At 43.7% G+C, this 24786-nt stretch overlaps 1 protein-coding gene across 2 annotated transcripts in view; it reads right to left on the bottom strand.

The window, feature by feature from the left end:
* LOC127455601 (disintegrin and metalloproteinase domain-containing protein 12-like) overlaps nucleotides 1–24786 on the bottom strand; it is a 178533-nt gene that overhangs the window by 11655 nt on the left and 142092 nt on the right. Inside the window, exons 14-21 of one of the 2 annotated variants that reach the window (XM_051723636.1) lie at nucleotides 23649–23844; nucleotides 21268–21376; nucleotides 20131–20329; nucleotides 19355–19432; nucleotides 12144–12252; nucleotides 9307–9493; nucleotides 8927–9029; nucleotides 592–852 (exon numbers count right to left, since the gene is read on the bottom strand). In XM_051723636.1, the coding sequence (XP_051579596.1) occupies nucleotides 592–852; nucleotides 8927–9029; nucleotides 9307–9493; nucleotides 12144–12252; nucleotides 19355–19432; nucleotides 20131–20329; nucleotides 21268–21376; nucleotides 23649–23844 (1242 nt within the window). The remainder of the gene's footprint in view (nucleotides 1–591; nucleotides 853–8926; nucleotides 9030–9306; nucleotides 9494–12143; nucleotides 12253–19354; nucleotides 19433–20130; nucleotides 20330–21267; nucleotides 21377–23648; nucleotides 23845–24786) is intronic. The other variant, XM_051723637.1, reaches the window with a different exon arrangement.

Genomic DNA, 24786 nt, shown 5'->3' on the forward strand with positions numbered 1-24786 from the left:
AGTTTTATTTTTACACTTTTCAGCGTTAACCAATCAAACTGCTTTTCAGCACAACTTAAAATTAATGAGCACACAGTCAGCGTCGTGCATCTCTCTTTCTTCCCTCGGTCTGGACACCATTTTTATCCCCTCTAGATTTCACTGAATCAAAGAACAGCTGTTAGAGATAATTTCCCATAGGTGTCAATCCTTACCATTCTCCTTCTCCAAGCCTCGCTCTCCATGCACGTCGCTCGACCCCACCCACATCAACACAATGACATAGAATCTTAAGATATTCATACATTTTGTTGCATATAGATAAGTAAAAAATATCTATAATTTCTGGTACTATGAAAATAATAACACAGAATTGTCTTTATTTTGAATATGTCATTCATAATTCGACAGTGGATTGTTGTACACTTAATGAGACTGTAGGCACTGTACTGCGCTAGGTAGCTCTGCCCACCATAAAATCTAATTGGAGATTTTGTTGATTCACATGGCACTTTTGCTGTCAGTGTGGACAGTAAAATTACTTGACATTGGAAACTTGTCCACACTTGGTAAGGACCTGTGGATTATAGTCCCAGGCTAAAAAGCACTTACCTGGTTGTTTGTGTAGGGCAGCTGGCGGGGAAGTGTGTGGAAGCCTGCCGCTATTCCCAGTGAGTGTGTGTGAGAGAGCAGAGTCCTGTGAGGAGGGACAGCGGGCAGGGACTGCAGGCCTGTGGCCATGCCAACCCCCAGTGTGATGGGCGTGGGGTGGCTGATGTGGACTGGCTGGAACCTGCTGGAGCATTCAGGTAACCGACGCAAACTGTGGAAGTTGTGTGGAGGGAGGAGAGGCTCTGAACTGGGGTGAATCAACTGTGGAGAGACAGACAGCTCTGGTCAAATTTACAATTATTGACAAAACAATTCAGTATGACTTCTGTTGCTCTCTACTTTTCTCTGTTTGCTCTCTTCCAAGCTCTTATTCTTTTTTTTACCCAGTTCACCTAAGTTGTCATTTTTGTCAAGGAAATTAAGTCAATGTAAATATCATATGAATGAACCACATTAAAGAGGTCATGTCATGAGGAATCAAATTTCCCTTGATATTTTTACATATAAGAGGTCATTCTACTATAAAAACATACTGTAAATTTCAGAACTCAAAACTTAAGCCCCAATGCGATAAAAGCATTTATTGAAACCAAGCTGCAAAAAGACCTCGTTCTCTACTTCCGCAACTTCCCTCCGACAACGCCTACTTTACATCATTGCACCCTTGGCAATGCCCACTGGCACTCCATTCATACACAGAGAGAGAGAGAACAGGACAAACAGGCCTAGTGTGGCCTAACTATTCCTGAACACCAAAGGAGACCCATTTGGACTATTTTGAATTATTTTTGTACATAACATGCAATACACTAACATCTTTGATCTTTGTCATGTATCTCACGGCATATTTAAAAGACATGGTGTCAAGTTACAACTCTGAAAAGGAGATGCCATTGTCATTCAGCTGCTCTGCCTCTTGCTGTTTTGAGAACAAGTGTGTCCTGGATGCCTTCTTGCACACACCTGCACCTTCTTTTAATTGTAGGTGTATGTAAACATGCACTAGATGGACATATTTAACCGATTTGATGTGTTTCCTGCGATGTGTGCCTGAATGCACGATGATACTGTGTTTGGTATGTGTGGGCATGTCTTTTTTACAGCATGCTTTGGACTATGTACGTGCATTTATTTATTTTTTGGCTCATTATCAGTGTGGATCACTTGTGATCCAGTCAATATGATTCAAGCTTTGCAAAGGAACTGTTATTGAAGGACGGGGTAGTTAAAAACTCTTGGACTCGATTGCAAAACCGTAAGTAAACAGTTTCATTCATGAATATTTCAAATGTCATGACTGTTTGATAGTTTATGGTGCTGAGTGTTAACAGTTGTGCTTGAGATTAACAGTTCAAAATATTCGAATGTAATGTGTTGGGTGTGTGTTGTTTAAACACTGAAAATGTGTTTTATAATATTGTGGAGCTTGTTCATTCCTCTTCCGACTGAGTTTCAAATATGGCTGAATTTGTGGGGCTGCATGATGTTAGCCAATAATAACAGTGGGCATTTATGTTGAAGTTTTAGTCCAAAACCGAGCGTTTCAGACAGAGGGCCAGAGACAGGGAAAATATAAATATATTATTAAATTATGACTATTTTGGTGCAAAAAAAAAAACGTAATCATATTAATACTAACATTATCAGTGGACCTCAGGGAAGATAATACAATTATAAAAAAAAGAGCATTTCATGACCCCTTTAAAGGAACATTTCGATTTAAATACATTTTAGAAAGGAAGGAAAACATCTGTACAGTAATACACTTACAATGAAAGCCTATGGGGAAGTATAGTTCACTATGGCTGTTTAAAACATGCAACTGTTTCGAAAGTGTAAAGTTTAAATGTTAGCATGAGACAAATGACTAAACTATCCATAATCATCTGACATGGAGCAAACTCCACCCACAGGAATTACGCTTATAATGCATAACCAGATTTTCATCCACCTAGAAAAGTAATCCTCCCTTAAAAAAAATCTTTGCAAATAACTTTTCATTTGAATGATTTAAGAAAAATGCCAGCTTTACATTTCTGCTTTTAAATTCCCGTACACTTGCCCCACTGCCTTCCATTGTAACTACATTACTGTACACACTTTTTGCCAAACTGAGTGATGATTCAAAATGACTTTCTATGGTAATCAATAGACCTAAACTGTAATTAAAATAAAGCTCTATCTCTGAAGATCAAAGTTATAGCACAGCCTCTCATTCTCTATTGTTTTTTTATTTTTATTACTGTCTCTACTCAGACTGATAGGGCCTATAGCCCTTGTTGGCTGTGTTGGGTGAGAGAAGACAGGACTTTTATTGATGAGTTGATCTTTATTATGTGATATTGCAAACTGTGATTGTTTAATTGATCTATAAACTTTAACACTTCCTTTCGAGGAATCAATTTGTGCCTCTTGCTGCATTCAGTGCTACACAATCGATTACAGATCCAGATGCTCTTTTACAAAGGCATTCATACATTACAGCTGTCTGGTATGGGATAGACACACAAATGAAGTACACTCTACAAGAACATGTGTGCAACTCTAACAAATGGCCAGATGAGGCAATCAATCAATGCTTTCCCATTTAAACACACCTCAATGTGACTGTCCAATCAAAGCATACAAAAGCTTCCCTCCCCAACAGAGCAATCTCAGTCCTTCTATTGTTATTGCCACTCAATGTATCACACTGAATTAAAACAAAGACGCTTCTGAATGAATGTCTGTGGTTTTAGATCGAAATATCATTCATATTCTTTGAGGGACAATACCGGAGAATAAATCAATTATGCACCTTTGTGTCATTCTGTCTAAACAGAAAGGCTGGAGGATGAATTGGCTTGGACAGGCATAGTAATTCTGTGAGTGAACTCATCTTGTCCTGGCAGTAATTGAGCACCGGATTTATGGAATTTGAGATCTAATAAAAGATCTTATTGCTTGTTAATAAGGGTGTAAATATCCATTTTCTCACTAAATCATGTGACATCATACAATCTGATATCTGGTCACAATTTGACTTGATTACATTTTTGGTAGAGTTCTTACATTTATCAAAGATAAGATGAGACACAATTAAATCATGTGCTTTTGTGTGCATGAGTGTGTGATGATTAGAGTAGTGTTCCCCTTCTGTCACTCACTCGACGTTGTGTCGATGTAGTGACACTAGGGGTCAATCTTGAGAGCCCGAGACACCTTCAGATCTTTGAGAAAAGGCCAATGAGAATTGGCGAGTAGAATTTGCATGCCACTCCCCCCGACATACGGGTATAAAAGGGAGGCTGGAATGCAGATTCATTCCTTCAAATTTTTTCTTCGGAGCCGAGTGGTTGTATTTCAGCGAGCTGAATACTACTACTGATCCATTCACCTCTTCAGAAGCGTGTGCTGTTGGATACACGGCGCATTCCAGCGGCTTTCTCTCCACTCTGCACTCCACTGCAGACTACGCCCCTGGGCACTTCGACAGTGCTTTGTGGGGAATCAAAATATTTCCTCTAAAGAGTATATTTCCTCTATTAGAGCAGGCACAGTGACGTTGAACGTCTCTGTGCAGTTCCTGGATGCGGTCGTTACCTCTCCGCCTCTGATGTTCACGATCACTGCCTCACGTGCCTGGGCCAAAATCACGTTGAGGAAGCGTTCGTGGATGGTTCATCTTCTCATTGCGAGAACATGACCATGGCAACATTGCGGTCGCGGCTTTCCTTCTTTCGAGGGAAAGCCACTTCAGCTGTCCCCCCCGCTGGTCCTTCTACCTACGGGTACGCAGCCGCCCTGGTTGATGCTGAAGGCGATTTGGGGGCTTCAATGGGTACGGTTCCGCCGGGTAAACCCCCACGGACCGCCCACTCCCCGGTACGCTCGTTTGCGCCCGTCCAGTTCTGGGATGAGACAGGCAGCTCACCTCAGTGCCAGCCTAATGTCTCTTTCGGAGCTCGTGAGCCTGATGAAATGTCGATCGCTGTATCGGAGAGCGCCTTGGTGATGTCGGACGCCGAGGACTCAACCAGGCTGCCGCCTTCGGGTGTGGCAGCCCAGTCTGAGGCCAACACGGAGCTGACTGCCATGCTTGCCCGGGCCGCCGCGAGTGTTGGGCTTGAGTGGAACCCTCCACCTGCCCCTGAGCACTTGTGGCTTGACGTCTGGTTTCTGGATTCGGCACGCCACTCGCGGCCATGCCACCCTCCAGTCTTCTTCTTCCCGGAAGTGCAATATGAGCTGACGCGATCGTGGAGGGCACCTTTCGCTGCCCGAACCCGATCCTTCAGTTCGTCCGCTCTCATTACCCTCGACGGTGTGGCGGCCGAGGGTTATGCCGCGATACCCCAAGTAGATAAGGCGATCGTGGCACACCTGTGCCCGCTGAGCACCACCACCTGGCGGAGTCGCCTGGCACTCCCTTCCCAAGCCTGTAGGACGATGTCGTCTCTGGCGACTAAAGCCTACAGCGCTACCGGTCAGGCTGCCTCCACGCTGCACGCCATGGCCCTCTTACAGGTCCATCAGGCCAAGGCTTTGAAAGAGCTACACGAGGGTAGTTCTGATCCCGGTGTGCTACAAGAGCTGCGCTCGGTGACCGATCTCACCCTCCATGTGATTAAGGTCACAACGCGCACACTCGGGCAGACGATGTCCAAGCTTGTGGTCCAGGAGCGCCACCTGTGGCTGAACCTGGTCAAGATGAGGGACATGGGCAAGGCGCGGTTCCTTAATGCACCCATCTCCCAGGTCAGCTTCTTCGGCGACACCATCCAGGACTTCGCCCAGCAGTTCTCGGCGGTGAAGCAACAGACGGAGGCCATTTAGCACATCTTGCCCCGACGCGGCTCATTCACTGAGGGTGTCCCCCTGTGGTGACACAAACTCAACCGGCTCCGCCCCAGCCCGAGCCCAGCCCTCGGCCCTGCTGTAGAGCCCCCCCGCAGGAGAGGGACAACCCCTGCTTCTCGTCCGGCCGCAAAGACCCCCAGGAGGGCTCCTAAGTGCCCCTAAGACGGGAAACCCGAGGATCAAGACGTCTGCGGGAACTCCGGAGCTCGTAGCCAGACCACTCCATCCCCCGGTGGAGGGCCGGGAGGAAAATCTTTTGTTCCCTTTTTCTTTTCTGTTCACCCCGTACGGGCTGCGGTACCAACATTGTCAAAAAAAAGAGCAGTTTCCTCTCTCCTCGGGTCACACTGCCAGTGCTCACGGTCCCCACGGCTACCGGACACCGAGTGGCTGCAGCCTGGGCCTCATGAACGCGGCCCCCTGCCTTTGTGTGCCCCGCTGCATCACACAAACCACACCCCCGGCCAGCCGGTGGTGACGAGTCTCGAGGATGGCCCGAGAGGCCCCCCTCCTCAGTTGCCAGCCCGCCTTACGCCGGATGCGCGGAGCAAGGTAAGTGCTTCGAGGGTCCCCTCAGCACGGCTGCCTCAGGTGGGAGCACCGCTCCCCGACACGGCACTCCCTGCTCCCCCCCGCCGCGAGGCCCCACCCCCAGGAACGTCGGATGCGATCCTTCCGTTAGTGCCCCTTGCCCGGAGTTTGGAGGCGTGGCTATCACTTTCCAACCCATTGCGCTGGCTGGCCAGAACCATCCGACTCGGTTATGTGATTCAATTCACCAGGCGCCCGCCCCGGTTCCGCGGCGTTCTCTTCACGTCAGTGAAGGACGAGAGCGCCGCTGTCCTGCGGGCGGAGATTGCGGTCCTCCTCCAGAAGGGCGCGATAGAGCCTGTCCCTCCAGCCGAGATGAGACAGGGGTTTTACAGCCCTTACTTCATCGTTCCCAAGAAGGGTGGTGTGTTGCGGCCAATCTTGGACCTGCGAGTTCTGAACCGGGCCTTGCACAGACTCCCGTTCAAGATGCTGATGCAAAAGTACATTTTGACATGCATCCGGCATCAAGATTGGTTTGCGGCGGTAGACCTGAAGGACACGTACATTCATGTCTCGATTTTACCTCGACACAGACCCTTCCTATGGTTCACGTTCGACGGTCGGGCATATCAGTACAAGGTCCTCCCCTTCGGCTTGTCCCTGTCCCCTCGCGACTTCACGAAGGTCGCAGAGACAGCCCTTGCCCCGTTAAGGGAAGTGGTCGTTCGCATACTCAATTACCTCGACGACTGGCTGATTATAGTGCACTCTCTAGAGTTACTGTGTGCACACAGGGACCTGGTGCTCACGCACCTCAGCTGTTTAGGGCTTCGGGTCAACTGAGAAAAGAGCAAGCTCTCCCCTGTTCAGAGAATCTCTTTTCTTGGCATGGAGTTAGACTCGGTGTCAATGATAGCGCGCCTCACATGCGAGCGCGCACAGTCGGTGCTGAACTGCCTGAACTTATCCAGGTGGGAAATTTCGGTCCCACTGAAGTACTTTCAGAGGCTCCTGGGGCATATGGCATCCTCAGCGGCAGATTGCAAAACCAGTTGAGAACCATTGGATTAGAGTACAGGCAGGGATGGGAGGGTTACTTTTTAAATGTATTCCACTACAGATTACAGAATACATGCTGTAAAATGTCATTTGTAACGTATTTCGTTAGATTACTCAAGGTCAGTAATGTTTTCTAAATACTTTGGATTACTTCTTCAGCACTGGTAGATTTTTTAGCTGTTTTGACTATAAAAACTCACAGTACAGTGAAACAAAATACACGTTAAAAATACATTCTCTGAAAAACCTAAATATCTTATGCAGTGTTGTTTCTAAAACAAGATAAATCAAATCGATCTAGTTTTAAGGATTTTTAGATATTTTTACAGGAAAACAATACAAAAATTATCATCAAGAATATGAATTTTGCCCTAATATCAAAGGTCTTACTAGAAAAAAAGAAACTATGATCTAACGTGAATTTTCTTGATAAAAAAATATGATCGTGCTTGGTAACATGCTTGGCATAAAGCTGACAATTTACACAAGGTTTATCTATTTCTTCTGCTTCAAACTTACTTCTCTGTCTGCTCGTATGAATGTAACACATCATAAGAAAGTGTTTCACCGCTGTTCAAATGCACTTTGGGTCGCATCATTTATATGTAGAAATGTTTTCCATCTGAAAGGACTAAATATTAAATGAAACAAATGACAATAAAATGCAAAGTAATCTCTTCAGTAATCAAAATACTTTTTTAAATGTAACTGTTTTCTAATTACCAATGATTTAAATTGTAACTGTAGTGGAATACAATTACTTATATTTTGTATTTTAAATACGCAATCCCGTTATATGTATTCCGTTACTCAAACCTGAGTATAGGTATATGAGAGACTAAGGGGACATTCATACTGAACGCATTTTTGCGGAAAAAACAAAACAAAACAAAACACAGGTAGATGCACTTTAAAAGTTGACGTCCTTTTTACCTGACACAGCATCTAAAATGCACAGTGCTTCTGTGTGAGACGCTGAAAAAACAACTGGATGTGGCACAACAGTCAAAAATGTCGATCAAGTTTACATTAAAAACAAAATAAAAATAAAAAACAATGTAAAAAGAGCACAGACATACACAAAAGTGCATCTGGTGTGAATGGCCCTTTAAGGAATATTCCAGGTTCAGTACAAATTAAGCTCAACCGACAGCATTTGTGACATAATGCTGATTACATTAATTCTTCTTTTAAAATCCTTGGATTATTTGAGCTGTAAAGTTGTAAAGGAAGTTTACGAAGTTGTAAAACTGAATATAACTACACAGAAAAGATAGAACACTTTTTTTTGTTTACACTAAAATCATGTTGACACATATATTATTTACATCTTGTGGCTATACTTTTAAAAGTATTTTAACTTTTACGGATTTGCCCCATTCAATTCCATTGTAAGTGCCTCACTGTAATCAAGATTTTGCATTTATTTTTTTTAGAGAAAAGGACAGTCAAAATTAATCAAAATTAATTTTTGTGGTAATCAACATTGTAACAAATGCTTTTAATTGAGCTTAACCCATAATATTCCTATAAGACCACACTTACCTAGAATAGAGACCAACTTATTAATTCCTTTTCTGTGTTGTTATTATTAATCTTTGTGTATAGCACTTTGGTCAGCACTTGCTGTTTTTAAATGGGCTTTAGAAATAAATTATTGATTGATTGATAAATACCAGTTCTTCTCTCGCCCACCACAGCCAACAAGTGCTATAGGTCCTATCAGTCATATAACAGAACGCAGTTGTCTTGAGATGCACTTTTAAAAGTTTACATAATTTTTTTACCTGACAAGGCATCTAAACATTTTCATCTATGTTTACATAGAAAAAAAAAAAAAAAATGAAAAAAGTGTGCAGATGGACACAAAACGTGTACAAAAAGCCCTTAACACCACACTTACCTTATCACATCTGGACTGTAGAGGTAAAGTGGGGGGCTTGCACTGAGGTGAGACCCTGAAGACAGACTGCGGGGGGCTGGGTGCTCTCTTTCGCCCAACTGATCTGTAAAATCATGAAAGAGTTTCTAGTAGTTTTGGTTTACCTGGGTGAAGCAATGATACTGATACAAATTGACAAAATTGCAGGGATATCCATTTTCATTGTGATCTCTTCACTTTTTCCCACATCTAATGTAACAGTGAAGTTTGTGGTATCTTTTACTAAACAGCTGTGAGTATCATACTAGTTTATAGAGACAGTTGACGATCTTTGGTGCATGGAAACCAGCAGTCCAAAATTTTCAAATACATTTTGGGGTAAACTGTACCAGTGGCAATACCTGAGTTTTTGAATCGCACTCTTTTTATTGATGCAAAGCATCTGAACCAGCGCCTTCCTCTTCAGGCACAAAATCAGCCCCACCAACAGCAAGCAAAGGAGGGTGACCAGCGCGCCCACGGCCACAGCGCTGCTGTCAGCTGTTGTCACATAGGACAGCACGCACATTAATACACACACTCGCACGTCTGTTGTACGGCACAGAATGGCAGAAAGGGAGAACACAAGGAAATCAGATTGAGGTTAGTAAGAAAAGTCTTAGACTGGACTGATTTACATCCCTCTGTGTCTCTACCTGCAATGCAGGTGGGGCAGGGAAGATATTTTTACACACTTTCTCAAAGTCTTGAGAATGACTACTGAGCACAATACTTCAGGTTTCCAACAGTAAATGAATGACGTTTTCTGTCAGTGCTGTTTTGCTTTTCCACAGGAAAATAATTTAATGGCTTTTGTAACTACATTGTACTTGCAGGCTGAACTGCTCCACCTGCGGTGCAGTTGTCACAGAGGAGATGAAAGCGGTAAGAGCTAGTGCACATCCTGAAGCAGTACAATCTGAAAATCTATATGCATGAGGCCCAGAACATACTCCTCACAAGTACATGAACACCAGCACTTCTGGCTACAAAAGTTCGATTACATGCATCGTTGCGTTTCGAAATGTGTCAGAATTCAATTCAGAACGCAACACCCCAGAGGAGAATTTTATTGCTCAAAGCTTTCTCTTTCAAAACTCATGAGACCTAATGGAGTTTTCAGTTATGTTTCATTGCAGTATCAACTTAGTCTCAGATGTTTCTCCTAAAAATAAAAATAGACAATTGTTGACATAAGAGTATAGAGATATAATCGATGAGAAATATTTAAGTTCATACTGAGATCTGACTTTTGATTACAGATTTTGTCATATTCGCAAATAGAGCAAAGTTTGAGACATTGTTGGAATCTCTTCTTAAACTTTATAGGAGACATGTGAGACTAATGGGGTCTTTTTCTCAGGAGAAAAATCTGAGAAGCAGGAAACTTCTGCCTCAATTTGCTCTCCATTTAATCTTATTTATGGTGACTGGGAAGGGACAGGTTTGGTTCACTTAGTTTCATCGTGGCCACATCATATTAACTTGTGGGAACATGATAATATGTTGTGGCTACTAGATAATATATTGAGGTAACGACATCCTTTTCTCGTGGCCACGACTTTGTATGTCGAGGGAATGCCATCCTAATATTTCGTGGCCATGACTTTTTTACATTGATGTAAGAGCTAAATAAAGACCTATGACCATGTCATGGACAAACAGCAAAAATGGAAATGATTAATGAAATACAATTTTATTTTGAATTATAAATGATGCAAAGACATGATGATTAACGAAAAAATATTTTATTTTGAATTATGAATGGCATAGCCTACAAAGACCTAGTGTGGTCACTGGCGTTAAGACATGCTTAAGTGAAAATCATCTAAAACGCATTCTAAAAGTTATGGGCTATGCAGGCAAAAATGTGCAAATTTGAATGAAACTGTGAGATTTATCATGTATCATTTAAATGGTCACGGACGCCTTCAGATAACGCTGGATGCACACAAAATGTTTGGAAAATGCAATATGCAAGAAAAGAAGATGTTCAATTAATTCTAAAAGAGCTTGACCTGAACAGTTCAATAATAGGCTATGTATTCCATCCAAAACGTATCCAAATCCATGTATTTGTAAATATATAACATATATTTTTGTATATAGCTTATATTTGTAACTATATTTTGGTTTGTATCTTTAATCTATTCACTGAAAATATAAATACATTTGTAATGGTTATTGAGACATTATTGCTTGGTAGGACATTATTATGGATAGTGAATACTGATCAGCTTGCCGGTGGTCTGACTCTGCTGGCAGCGTGTGCCACCCCAAAAATACTGGTGGACTGACAGGTTGTTGGCTGGGGATTTTGAACCGAATGTGGACGTGGGCCTCCACCCAAAAAATGTTTAAACCAGCAGCCCAGACCACTGTCAGAAAAGTCGGCTGCTGCTGATGCCAACAATGCCGCCAGCGATCCGCAACTGGAATTAATCATCTCCATTTTTGCTTTTTGTCTATGCTGCGGTCATATAGGTCTTTATTTAGCCCTTTACAACAACATAAAAAAAAGTTGTGTCCATGTGGGGTAAAAAAAGATTACTTTCTCGTTGCCACGAAATATTATGTTGTGGGAACAAGATTTCTCGTTCACGAGAAAAGAATATCGTTCCCTCAACATATTATCTAGTGGCCACAACAGATTAACATGTCCCACAAGTTAATATGAGGTGGCTACGATGAAACACGTGAACCAAACCCGTCCCTTCCCGGGCACCATACATATTGGTGTCTAGGAAAAACAACCAAAATATTACAAAGATCTCATTTGAGATTTTTCTTTCCTATGACACATCTATGTTCTGCATTCTTAAAAATGCCACAGGGGATGCTATAGCTAGTATTAGTCCAAACTGTCTTCTACTGTAATAGCAGAATAACAAAAGAAAATCTTGTTGAGCAAGTTAAAGTAATTTAAACTGTTGACATGTTCATAACTAGCATTTGTTTTAACTGCACAGATATTTAAAGGGAACCCAATTGCCCCCTTTAGTCCTGAGGTTTGTTACTGCCACATTAACACAAAAATGAACGTTAAGTATGTTTCTGGCCTTAGATTTGAAAGGAAGATGTAACCACTGCAGCAATAATGGATAAAAGTATGAGACAGTAATTAGTATGCCATGCTGTGTTAGTTTTGTGAAAACTGCCCTAGAAGGTAAGTCAAAAGTGCAGCTGTCTGTTACTGTACCAGCCAGTCTCATTGGTCCACTGTCCACGCTGCCACCAAACCCCGCCCTATCGCAGAATGGAGGTGCCCAGAGAGCTTCACAGTGGCAGTTCTTCTTGTTGTTGCATTCCTGCAAACATAAAGCAATTGGGCATCAATACCACATGCAGGTTAAACCATTCGATCAAATTCCTTGCTGGACATTATAAACAACATTCTGCTGTTCAGAGCTTAAGAAACTGTGATATTGGTGTGAAATATCTTCATATGCATTCAGTTCATGGAGTTTGTGTTCTCATCATTTCTGTATTCATGTGCAAAATTTCCCTATCTGTCACTCACTCAATGTTTTGTCGATGTAGTGACACTAGGGGTCACACTTGGGAGCCTGAAACACCTCTGATCTTTTGAAAAAAGGCAAATGAGAATTGGCGAGTGGAATTTGCATGCCACTCCCCCGGACATACGGGTATAAAAGGAGCTGGTATGCAACCACTCATTCAGATTTTCTCTTCGGAGCCGAGCGGTTCTATTCATTGAGCTGAATTCATCCGCCGAGTTCATTCACCTCTCTCTGCTGGATCTTACAGTGCATTTCAGCGGATTCTCCTCCTCTGCATCTGTAGTTTGCAGAGAACGCCCTTGGGTGCTTCGGCAGAACATTTAAAAGAGTATATTCTAAAAGAGTATATTTTCTTTCTGAAAGCGCGGCACACACGGAACGTCTTTTTAAAGACGCGTCTTTTTAAAGATGCCTTTCCGTTTGTGTGTTATTCCTGGTTGCAGTCATTATCACAGACCACTCCATCCCCCGGTGGAGGGCCGGGAGGAGAATCTTTTGTTTCTTTTTTCACCACATGCCCCAGAGGCTGCGGTACCCAAAGGTTCAGCAAAGGAGCAGTTTCCTTGTTTCCTGGGTCACATGTCTGGTGTGCACGGCTGTCATCACGACCGCCATCCACCGTTCTTTTTTGGCAGGGTTGGCGCTCCAGCGGCGGACCCCCTTCCCCTGGGCGCCCAGCTGTGGCACGAATACCCCCACACGGGATTAGTGCCGATGGACCTCGGGGGCGAGACTCCTTCTCCCCCCTCCTCGGCCAATCTCATGGTGGGCGACAGGAGCCAGGTAAGTGCTTTGAAGTCCCCTTGACGTGGCACCTCGAGCTCCGCCCTGGCACGAGGCCCCACCCGCCGGTACGTCCGACATGATTATCCCCTTGGTCCCCCTCGCCTGGAGTTTGGATGCGTGGCTCTTGCTTTCCAACCCATCGCGATGGCTGACCCGGACCATCCGACTCGGCTACGCGATTCAGTTCACCAGGCACCCGCCCAGGTTCAGCTGCGTCCGCTTCACCTCGGTGAAGGGCGAGAACGCCGCTACCTTGCATGTGGAGATCGTGACCCTCCTGAGCAAGGGCGCGATAGAGCCTGTCCCTCCAGCCGATATTGATATTCCCTTGCACCGCTAAGGGAAGTGGGCATCCGCATTCTCAACTATCTCGACGACTGGCTGATCTTAGCTCACTCTCGAGAGTTCAGACGGAGGACAGCGGTTCCACTGAAACTTTTTCAGAGGCTCCTGGGGCATATGGCATCCTCAGCGACGGCCACACCGCTCGGGTTGATGCATATGAGACAGCTTCAGCACTGGCTTCAGACTCGAGTCATGGTGCCGCGGGACACATCACGTGGCCATCATGCCGATTTGTCAATGCCTCTTCAGCCCTTGGACCGACATTTGGCATTTCTACGGGCAGGGGTTCCCCTAGAGCAGGTCTCCAGATTAGTCTCCAGATGCGTCGTGGTTACAACAGACGCCTCCAAGACGGGCTGGGGCACCGTATGCAATGGGCACACAGCCGCCGGTTCTTGGACTGGCCCATGGCTGAGTTGGCACACCAACTGCCTAGAGTTGTTGGCAGTACTGCTCGCCTTGCGGAGGTTTCGGACTTTGATCCAGGGCAAGCACGTGTTGGTCCAGATGGACAACACAGTGATGGTAGCTTACATCAACCGCCAAGGCGGCCTACACTCCCATAGCATGTCACAACTCACCTGCCGTCTCCTCCTCTGGAGTCAGCAGCGCCTCAAGTCGCTACGAGCCACTCACATCCCGGGCGACCTCAACACCGCAGTGGACATGCTGTCACGTCAGGTTACCCTCAGGGGAGAGTGGAGACTCCACCCTCAGGTGGTCCAGATGATTTGGAGTCGATTCGGTCGAGCACAGGTAGACCTGTTTTCTTCCCGGGAATCCTCCCACTGCCCGCTTTGGTACGCCCTGACCGAGGCACCTCTCGGAATAGACGCGTTGGCACATGCAAGTATGCGTTTCCCCCAGTGAGCCTACTTGCACAAACCCTGTGCAAGATCAGGGAGGATGGGGAGCAAGTCATCCTAGTAGCACCCTACTGGCCCACCCAGACATGGTTCTCGGATCTCACGCTCCTCGCGACAGCCCCCCCGGCGAATTCCCCTGATGAAGGATCTTCTTTCTCAGGGACGGACACCATCTGGCACCCACGACCAGACCTCTGGAATCTCCACGTCTGGCCCTTGGACGGGACGCGGAGGACTTAAGTGGCCTACCACCCGGGGTGGTAGACACGATCACTCAGGCTAGGGCTCCCTCTACGAGGCACCTGTATGCTTTGAAGTGCCGTCTGTTCGCTAAGTGGTGTTCTTCCCGAAGGGAAGACCCCCAGAGATGTGCAGTCGCATCGGTGCTTTCCTTCCTGCAGGAGAGGTTGGAGGGGCGGCTGTCCCCCTCCACCTTGAAGGTGTATGTAGCCGCCATTTCGGCTCATCACGATGCATTATATGGTAAGTACTTGGGGAAGCATGACTTGATCATCAGGTTCCTGAGAGGCGCTAGGAGGTTGAACCCCTCTAGACCATGCCTCGTTCCCCCGTGGGACCTCTCTGTAGTCCTTCAGGGTCTATAGGGAGCTCCCTTTGAGCCCTTGGAGTCAGCTGAGCTTAAGGCACTCTCTTTCAAGACTGCCCTCCTGACTACGCTCACTTCCATCAAGAGGGTAGGGGACCTGCAAGCGTTCTCTGTCAGTGAATCGTGCCTGGAGTTCGGTCCGGGTTACTCTCACATGATCCTGAGACCCCGACCGGGCTATGTGCCCAAGGTTCCCATGACCCCTTTTAGGGATCAAGTGGTGAACCTGCAAACGCTGCCCCAGGAGGAAGCAGACCCAGCCTTGGCATTGCTGTGTCCGGTGCGAGCTTTACGCATCTATTTGGATCGCACGCAAACAGCGGAACAGCAGAAAGGAAGCGCTGTCTCCAAACAGAGAATCGCCCACTGGGTCATTGATGCCATCGCTATGGCACATCAAGCTCAGGATGTGCCACCCCCTGCGGGGTTACGAGCCCACTCTACCAGGAGTGTGGTGGCCTCCTGGGCCCTGGCCAGTGGCGCCTCTTTGGCGGACATCTGCAGAGCAGTGGGCTGGGCAACACCCAACACCTTTGCAGGTAAGTTCCGGGACAGCTGGCCGGGTGTACCGCTTGCACATAGCCCTTTCCCCTCCCTTGAGGGGAAGACGTGTGCTCTTGACTCCCATTAATGTTCACAGACTGTGATACCTGGATGACTTCCTCCTTAGCCCTTTGGCAGTTGAGTTTGCGGAGAAACTCGCTGCCGGCTCAGTAAGTGCGCTGGTAAGGCCCTGTACTGAGGTAGATGCTCCGCATGGGGTGGTTCCCCATAGGTAACCCCATGTGTTATATCTTCCGTAAAATCGTTTTCCTCTTGGTAAACTACGTCTTCCTTGAGCAGAGGGCCCTCTGCTCTGGTCGCCATGCTTGTAGAAACTCCTCCCCCCTTGGGTAGGACCTACCATGCGACTCTCCATATGACATACTTCCGACAAGACTCGGTAAGACCATGTGATGTATTTCCACTTGAAGTATCCCCCCCTTTCTCTCCGCGGTGTCTTCCCCTTGGGAGTGACCCCCCCCCCCCAACGTGGACACTCGCGGATCCCAGTCCGTAAACAAAATTCCACTCTTTTTGGGGAGAAAATAAAGGGAAAGAGGCCTCGGCTGGGCTAGCCTATCCCTATAGTTTGGCAGTCGACTTGTTCCTGATGGACATGTTCGACGCACATTGGGCATTGGGGGAGGGTATGTGATGGCCTGTTGCGCTGGCTACGAGGCACACAGCAGTCTGCCCATCACACACCGCCAGTTCACACAACACAGTTCAGCTAGTTGTGGTGTTTTGTATAGGGACCCCTAGTGTCACTACATCGACACAATATCGAATGAGTGACAGATAGGGAACGTCATGGTTACTTTCGTAACCTCCGTTCCCTGATGGAGGGAACGAGACTTTGTGTCCCTCTTGCCACAATGCTGAACTACCCGCTGAAATGGCCGGGACCTTGTCTTGGCTCCTCAGCACAAAACCTGAATGAGTGGTTGCATACCAGCTCCTTTTTATACCCGTATGTCCAGGGGAGTGGCATGCAAATTCCACTCGCCAATTCTCATTGGCCTTTTTTCAAAAGATCAGAGGTGTTTCGGGCTCCCAAGAGTGACCCCTAGTGTCACTACATCGACACAATGTCTCATTCCCTCCATCAGGGAATGGAGGTTACGAAAGTAACCATGACGTTTTCCATTTCCAAAACTTCAAATTTCATCAGGGCATGTCAAGGGTCGCTGCATAACTTGATTTATTTCACTTCATATTAAAATCACAGGCAGAATATTAAATGTCTGCTGTCCTACATGAAAGATGCATCTATGTCTTTCCCATCATAAAATATGACTGAACTTTTCAGTCACTCAATCACTGCAACTTTCTTGGATGCTGTGGGATTTTAAAATCTGTCTAATTTTTTCCAACATGCTAAAAAGAGAGCATCAAACCATCAAAAACACAAACTCTCTACCTCACAGCACACTGATACTTAGGTGTCTCAGCAAGGTAATGAGTCTCAGGGCTGAATAAGTGTGTATGTGTATCAGAGTTGGAGTACTGATCTTGTGGTCTTGGTCTTAAAACCTGTAAAGGTTACATAAAAGTGGACTTGGTCTGGATCTAGGCCTCAAGTGGTATAGTTTTGGTCTGGGCCTTAGGGAGTATAGTATTATTCTGGGTCTTTGGGGGTCTGGCATTGGTCTGGGACTGGGTCTTAGGGTGTCTGGTACTGGTATGGGATTTAGGGGGGTTGGTATTGGTCTGGGACTGGGTATTGGGGGTCTGTTACTGGTCTGGGTCTTAGGAGGTCTAGTATTAGTCTGGGACTGGGTCTTAGGGGGTCTGGTACTGGTATGGGTCTTAGGGGGATTGGTATTGGTCTGGGACTGGGTCTTAGGGAGTCTGGTACTGGTCTGGGTCTTAGGGGAATTGGTATTGGTCTGGGACTGGGTGTTACGGGGTCTATTACTGTTCTGGGTCATAGGGGGTATAGTATTATTCTGGGTCTCAAGGGATCTGGTATTAGTCTGGGTCTTAGGGGGTATAGTATTATTCTGGCTCTTAGCGGGGTCTGGTATTGGTCTGAGACTGGGTCTTAGGGAGTCTGGTACTGGTCTGGGTCTTGGGGGGATTGATATTGATATGGGACTGGGTCTTGGGGGGCTGGTACCAGTCTGGGCCATAGGGGGTATAGTATTTGCCTGGGTCATAGGGGGTCTGGTATTGGTCAAAGGCTGGGTCTTACGAGGTCCAGTATTGGTCTGAGTCAGAGGGGGTATAGTGGGGGTATAGTACTGGTACTGGTCTTGGTCTTATGGGGTCTGGTATTGGTCTTGGACTGGATCTTAAGAGGGTCTGGAACTGGTCTGGGTCATAAGGGGTATAGTATTTGCCTGGGTGTCTGGTAATGGACTAGACTTTGGGGGTCTGGTATTGGTTTGGGTCTTAGGTGGACTAGTATCAGTCTGGGTACTAGAGGGTCTGGGACTGGTCAGGGTCTTAGGGGGTTTGGGACTGGTCAGGGTCTTAGGGGGTCTGGTATTGGTCTAGGTCTTATGGGGTTTAGTACTGGTGTGGTTCTTAGAGGGTATGGTGTTGGTCTGGGTTCTAGGAGGTTTAGTATTGGTTTGGTCTTAGGGTTTCTGATAATGGTGTAGTTCTTAGATGGTTTGGGTCTTAGGGGTCAGGTATTGGAACTTATATGGGTCTTAGGTCTAGTATTGGTCTAGGTCTGGAATGATCTGGTCTTGACTCCAACTCTAGATTAACTATAGAGTCATCTTAATGTTACATGGATATTTATTACACATAAGTTGCTAGTTCACACCGGTGCTTATTAAAAGGCTTAGAAAAGAACGAAAAGCCAGGCAGTCCACGATCACATGATCCTGACAATGTTACGTAACAATGACGTTAATTAACAATGATCAATATATCCTGTAGCACATTTCCAATAAGGAAATAAACTTTGGCCAAAAAAAAAAAAAAAGATTTTTCAGAAGCTTTTGAATCATGTAATTGCACAGCCTACAGACAGAAACAAAGAATGCATAAAAAAGCATTCATCATCAACACTTTTGCAGACACAAGTTCCCAATTGAGGAAGCTTAACAAGAGAAAATAAATAAAACATTACACACATGTGCCCAGCATGGGGGTGTTCTTGGCCACAACTGTTAGCGATCACATTTCAGCACTCCTCTGGCAAAAATGAACGTGCATTTGAGCCAAAAGATGATAAATAGCACTTTGATGGAACACAAATAAATTAAATATGACTGCTATAACCTTATTGGGGCAACAGAGCTGGATTGTAAAGTACTCCAGCAGCAGCCAGAAGTCACCTAGCATGCGGGGAGCTCAATAGTGTGGTAGCTAAGGTGAACAGGGTTTTGACTGATTAAATATGCACATTATGTATGACTGACACAGGATTGTGCTGTGATCTAATTTAGTATGCAATGCTTCTCTCCTCTGTGCCTTTAACTGTGATTTCAGTCAGGGCACTAATCTAGTTTAGATGAAGTTAGGAGGGCCTAGTTAGCTAAGTGCTGTTAGGGGCGCATGCTGTTCTCTTGGCAGGCAGCTATACTGTAATGAAATGGGTGCTTCTGTAGAGGGTGGGAGTTTCAGTAGAGGGCAACCATTTGTGCTGACTTACTATCAGCATTCCCAGCCCGAATCTGAGCCTAATGTCTACTGTAATAACTAACGTCTGAGAATTGAAATCATGAAATGCCTTAGATCTGTGGAAAAGACCAAACTTTAACTGACACAGGGAAAGGAACCTTACCCCTCTTCCACTACACTTCGCAGAGCACTTGTGCACACCAAACACACTGACATTCTGACACTGCCTGTTCAAACATATCTGTAATGATGAGAGAGGGAGATTGAGGGAGAAAAGAGAAAGAAACAGAGAGAGAACAGTGAATTGTAAAGATACTAATCTATACAGTAGCCCCAGAAAGTATTTGGACATTTAAGCAACACTTAAAAATGTAATGCCATTGCATTGCATAACAAAATATCAAACCAAGCAGCAATAAAAAAATACAAAAAATACAAAAATTTAAAAAAAGACAGAAAAAGCACACTTTCCCAACAAAACATATAGCAAAAAAAAACTTAATTAGGTTTTAAATGATAAACCAGTACATACAGTATGCTGTCAAAATGAACACAAAAAGTGTTTTGATATTTCCTGTTTGTCAAACTTAGTGGAACATATCGATACTTACTAACATTACCTTGTACTCGTAAAAAAATACAGTATTCGTAAAAAGAAAAGTTAGCTCTTGGGGAAAAGTATAGCATCATCATTTGCACAGACCACTATTTTTCAAAATGTAGTATCAAATGCAATGACATTCATATATTTTTAACAGCCTAAATACTTTTTTTTGGGCCACTGTATAGATTTACTATAAAAACATCAAGATATACAGTAAAAGACCTTGAAAAGGTAACAATTGCAAGGAAAAAGATTATTGCCCATGACCATATAATTTCATTATCAAACAAATAATCTCTGTAGCAGATTTACTGTGTAGTAGATTATTCTCATACCATGCCCTCAGCACACTTAGTGCCTGCCAACACCAGTCCTGGATCGGGCATATCGTCACCGAGGTACACATGTGTTCCACGACAAAGAATACGCCCACCCTCCTGGAGAGGTATATTTGTCTCTATGGAAACAGCATTGGTTCCGATCACTGGCCTGTTGGCACCCCCTTGGCACTGAATTTTTCCACACTTAGCATCCCTGTATCAATCACACACAAAAACAAAGAGTGAGGCAGAGCAAGTAAAAACAGTGCTAAACATTTCCACGCTAAAAATAAATGGGATAACGTGATTAAATAACAGAAGCTCAGCCTGATCTGTGAGAAAAACAGAGAAGATCTTGTTGTCTGGAGGTAATCTCCCCTTTCACACCCTTTCACTCTTGTGTGAATAGCAGGGAGTGTAATTAATTGTGACAAGAGATTTCACGCAAAACCATGGGGCTGCCTCTGTTACTGAACAATAATGTCACGGGCTCCACATAAATTAATAAAATGACATTCTTTACAAGATGTTTGATGGGGCATCCCATAATAATTAGACAGCAAGTGACATGAATGAATCAAGACAACCGTAACCAATAATATTCTTAAATTCACACTTTCATAACTACAACATTTTATAGTTTCAAGACTCTGTGTCTTGCGAATCCTTAAAATGCTGTTGCTAGTTCTCAATTCCAATTTATCATGTTTTAGAGTGCTTTTATAATGGCATGACAAAAACTGCACATTTGTATTGCCAAAGTAGTGTAAATTATTAACGTTTTCAAACAGGTTTCCCAAATGCTCCCCCATCTTCCATTGGTCAGCCAAACAGAGAGTCCCGACCCAAACTAAGCCAACGTTGTATCGGGCTGGTCGGAATACTCAATCCGACCAGAGCAACACACTTTTCAGGGAAATCAATCTACAAATGGCTTACTTATAGTTGTCTCTGCATATCAGTAAGCTGGAACAGGAGAAAATATTTTAACATGGAATAAATTACACACTTGACCATTAGATAAAAAGTGCCGAGAAAATCAGAAATTAAAAATCAGCAAATTTAATAAACGAATTGTTCTCTCTGGCTTGTACTGTATGCAAAAGGTGAGAGTGCTGAAGTGGAAGTATAGTAACATGTCTGTCACTGTACCTTGCTTCACATTTAGCGAAGGAGCCTTTGGAGTCTTTTCCACAATTTCCATAGGGATCGCCTGCAGAGTTTACCCTTTCAAAACAGATCCCAGGGGCAGGTTTTGCTCCTAGACAGAGGGAGAGTGAAAATAATAGCGAGACAGCATATGCCCACTGTCAGAGATGGAAATATGACACTGTTACAATCTCTCCATCTTCTTTGAGTTTGTCTATAAACTGAAAACAGATGAAAGGATAACATATGTCAAACTGTGGCTTGAATCCTTTTGGAAGAGAGAATGATCAGACATATGGAATATATAACAGCAATCAGTGTGAGCTTTCATAGTACCCCTTGAGCTCACTGTATGAATGTATGCAGATTTGAAAAGGAAGCCCAGTCTTGATAGTTGTTCCTGAACATATATAATTACAGTGTCAAAAATCTATGATTAATGAAGCATATCGTATAATACCATACAATCTATTTTTTCTCAACCAAATAAGCCTAGATCCCAAACAGGAACATCACTGCCATCCATAGATTAAAGATATATAAATAGATCACCCAAAATTTAAAATTTTGCAGAATACCAATACCTTACAACATGTATTGGATTAGAGAGCTGTAGTGGATGGGAGAGATTATCAGTAAATAATGAATTTCTGTCTGTTCCTAACACAAAGCTATTGTATGGCTTGGAATATAGCACATTAACTACTTTTATGGTGCTTTTTATAGTTGTACATTTTACAGTCCGTGATCACAATGAACTAGTGCTGTCAGTCGATTAAAAGTTTTAATAACGGTTAATTGCAGATTTTGAAAGTGCTGAAATTTGACTCTAAATATACTTCTTGTCCTGTCAAAATGCATTTATTTCCTTCTAAGGAAAGAAAACAAAACAATATGTAAAAATATAATGCTATCCTTTTCTGTAGCTGAAAAGTTGATCAGTTCATTTGTATTTTCACGCATCGATTACTGTAACGCACTCCTTGCTGGGGTTTCAAAGTCTACCTTAAATAAACTGCAGTATGTCCAAAACTCAGCAGCCAGGATTTTAACTCAGACTAAAACAGGTGAACATATTACCCCAGTCTTGGAGTCCTTGCACTGGCTCCCTGTTAAGTATCGGGTCGACTTTAAGTTCTCATGCTTACATATAAAGCACTTCATGGTCTAGCACCCATTTATCTTTCAGACCTTCTAATTAATTATACTCTAAAGCGTAACCTTCGTTTGTCTCAGCATGGCCTTTTAGTAGTCCCTCAAACATGCATGCGCTCAATGGGTGATAGGGCATTCTCAAATTATGCTCCTAGGCTGTGGAATTTACTTCCAGTTGACATTCATGAGTCAGAGTCTCTTGGTATTTTCAAATCTTGCCTAAAAATATATTTTTTCAAGTTAGCTTTTAGTTGATGTTTTGTTTACATAGTGTTTGATTCACTTTTATTGTATATGTGTGTATTTTTATTCTATGGTTATGTGTATTTTGTTGTTTTTGGGTTGTTCTTACTTACGTAAAGCGCTTTGAGAAGCCACTTTTAAAGGCACTATACAAAATAAAAGTTTATTATTATTATTATTATAATGCTTTATTAACATTTTCTTAACAAAGCCTTCCACAGTATAAAGATAGAAATGTACTAAAATAGCACCAATTCAAGTAACATTAAATGTTTCCCAAAGTCTAAGTGGAAGTTTGAGTAATTGAAAGAACTAGTCAGCACATTGGTTGCATATTCATTGCAATGGGCATTAAATCTCTTAAACTCTCATCCTCCACAATATTAATCAGCCGGCAGACTGTGACTATCCGCTTTGTTACAGCAATCGCATCAGGGCGTCAGTGCCAGCATCAAGCGCCGCTTTGAACTCCACATGAAAAGCGCCTGCAGAAAAAACGTCTCATTCTGCATTTTGGTGATGGTTAAGACGTGTCGAGCTTCTGTGGTAATTAAAATGTGCCTTACTTTGGCTGAAAAAACTTCATTTCTATCATAAGTTCCATCTAGGTTTGTTTTGTACAACAAATAGTATTAAGAGCTCCTTTCCCCATCACTTTATCACTGACACTAAATCACTGCTGTGTGTGCTTGTGGTGTGTGCATCAGTGTAATGTCTCCGGGCAGACACATCACAAGAACTGGTTTATGCTGTATTAACAGTAAATGCATTAATTGTGATTAAGAAAAATGAATGCATTAAGCTTTTTTAATTAACAGCATGCATTAACGTCTTATTTTTGATAGCTCTACTATGAACTCTTGTATGTGAAGATTCTTCAAAAATCTCCTTTTGTATTCCAATAACAGCTGGAATAATTTGAGTAAATATTGATGATAATTTTTATTTTGGGTGAACTATTCTTTTAAACTAACTTTGGTACTAACCTGGTCCCCATAGGGTGATGCACTGCTGCTCGTGGGTCTGGCAGATGCCATTGTAGCAGTAACCATCCATATTGTGGCACGCATGCCCATCGTGCAAGTACACATTGGCAGGGCAGTGGGGGTTGGTACCGGTACAGAACTCGGGCAGGTCACATGAGTTACTGGCCTCTCTACAAGGGGTCCCTGCTGGTTTTAACTGCACACACACAGAAAATAACAAAAAGGTCTCAGACAACAATCAAGAGCGAGACAACATGAAGTGCAAAGTGACACTTGGGGGTGATTTCTGTCAAAATAAATCAAAGAGAAAGATATACTTAACTCCAATGCAGGCACTGTGGGAAAAACCCAAAGCCATGCTTATACATGCTTTCAATCTGTTACAAAGACTATTGCCTAAGAAACATCAGATCTTTGGGGTAATTCTTTTTCAGCTGTTTCTGCCAAGTTTAACATTGTGTGACCCCCTCATCCACATGTGTGGATGTTGTATTTTGGCTTTGCTAAACTCAACACATAATTTAATTTAATTTAAACCAACTGATCTCAGTTCAGGAGACTCTGTGCTGTCTGTAAATGCTTAAACTTTTGACACACGGAGCCGAAAAACAAAGTTTATGGTTGGTTGAAATACCAATGAAACTACATCTGGTAAGAAATCTAATCAAATTTTTACATTGAAACCTGTTTGAGTAAAAAGATTAGAGTCTCTAGTTTCATTCAATATGCCATTTCTAAAATTTTAACGATTTATCTCGAAACAGACACTGTTAAACATAATGACCACATACGTGGAACGTAGGCTCAGCTTAATTTAAAATGTCCCATATTCACTGTGCATTTTCACATTGAGAATCAATGAATGCATCCAAAAGCTGGAAAATTGTTCTTTCAGAGGCTTTATATGGAGTTATGATGAAAATAAAGGTGCATTTCAAACTGTTCTGGGACCAGTGCAGACAGACAGCACACTGGAGGTTAAGTCATTCACTAAATAGGGAGCAAGGATTCATCCTATATCTCACTCTGTTGCTAAGTGCAGTCAATCTAAACCTCCTATTTAAAGTTCAGTTTCAGGCTGCAGATGATGTTTAGACCACTCAACATGTTGGGCAGACATGGACAATGATACTCAGTA

This window comes from Myxocyprinus asiaticus, chromosome 17 (assembly GCF_019703515.2).
Source record: "Myxocyprinus asiaticus isolate MX2 ecotype Aquarium Trade chromosome 17, UBuf_Myxa_2, whole genome shotgun sequence".
Lineage (NCBI taxonomy): Eukaryota > Metazoa > Chordata > Actinopteri > Cypriniformes > Catostomidae > Myxocyprinus > Myxocyprinus asiaticus.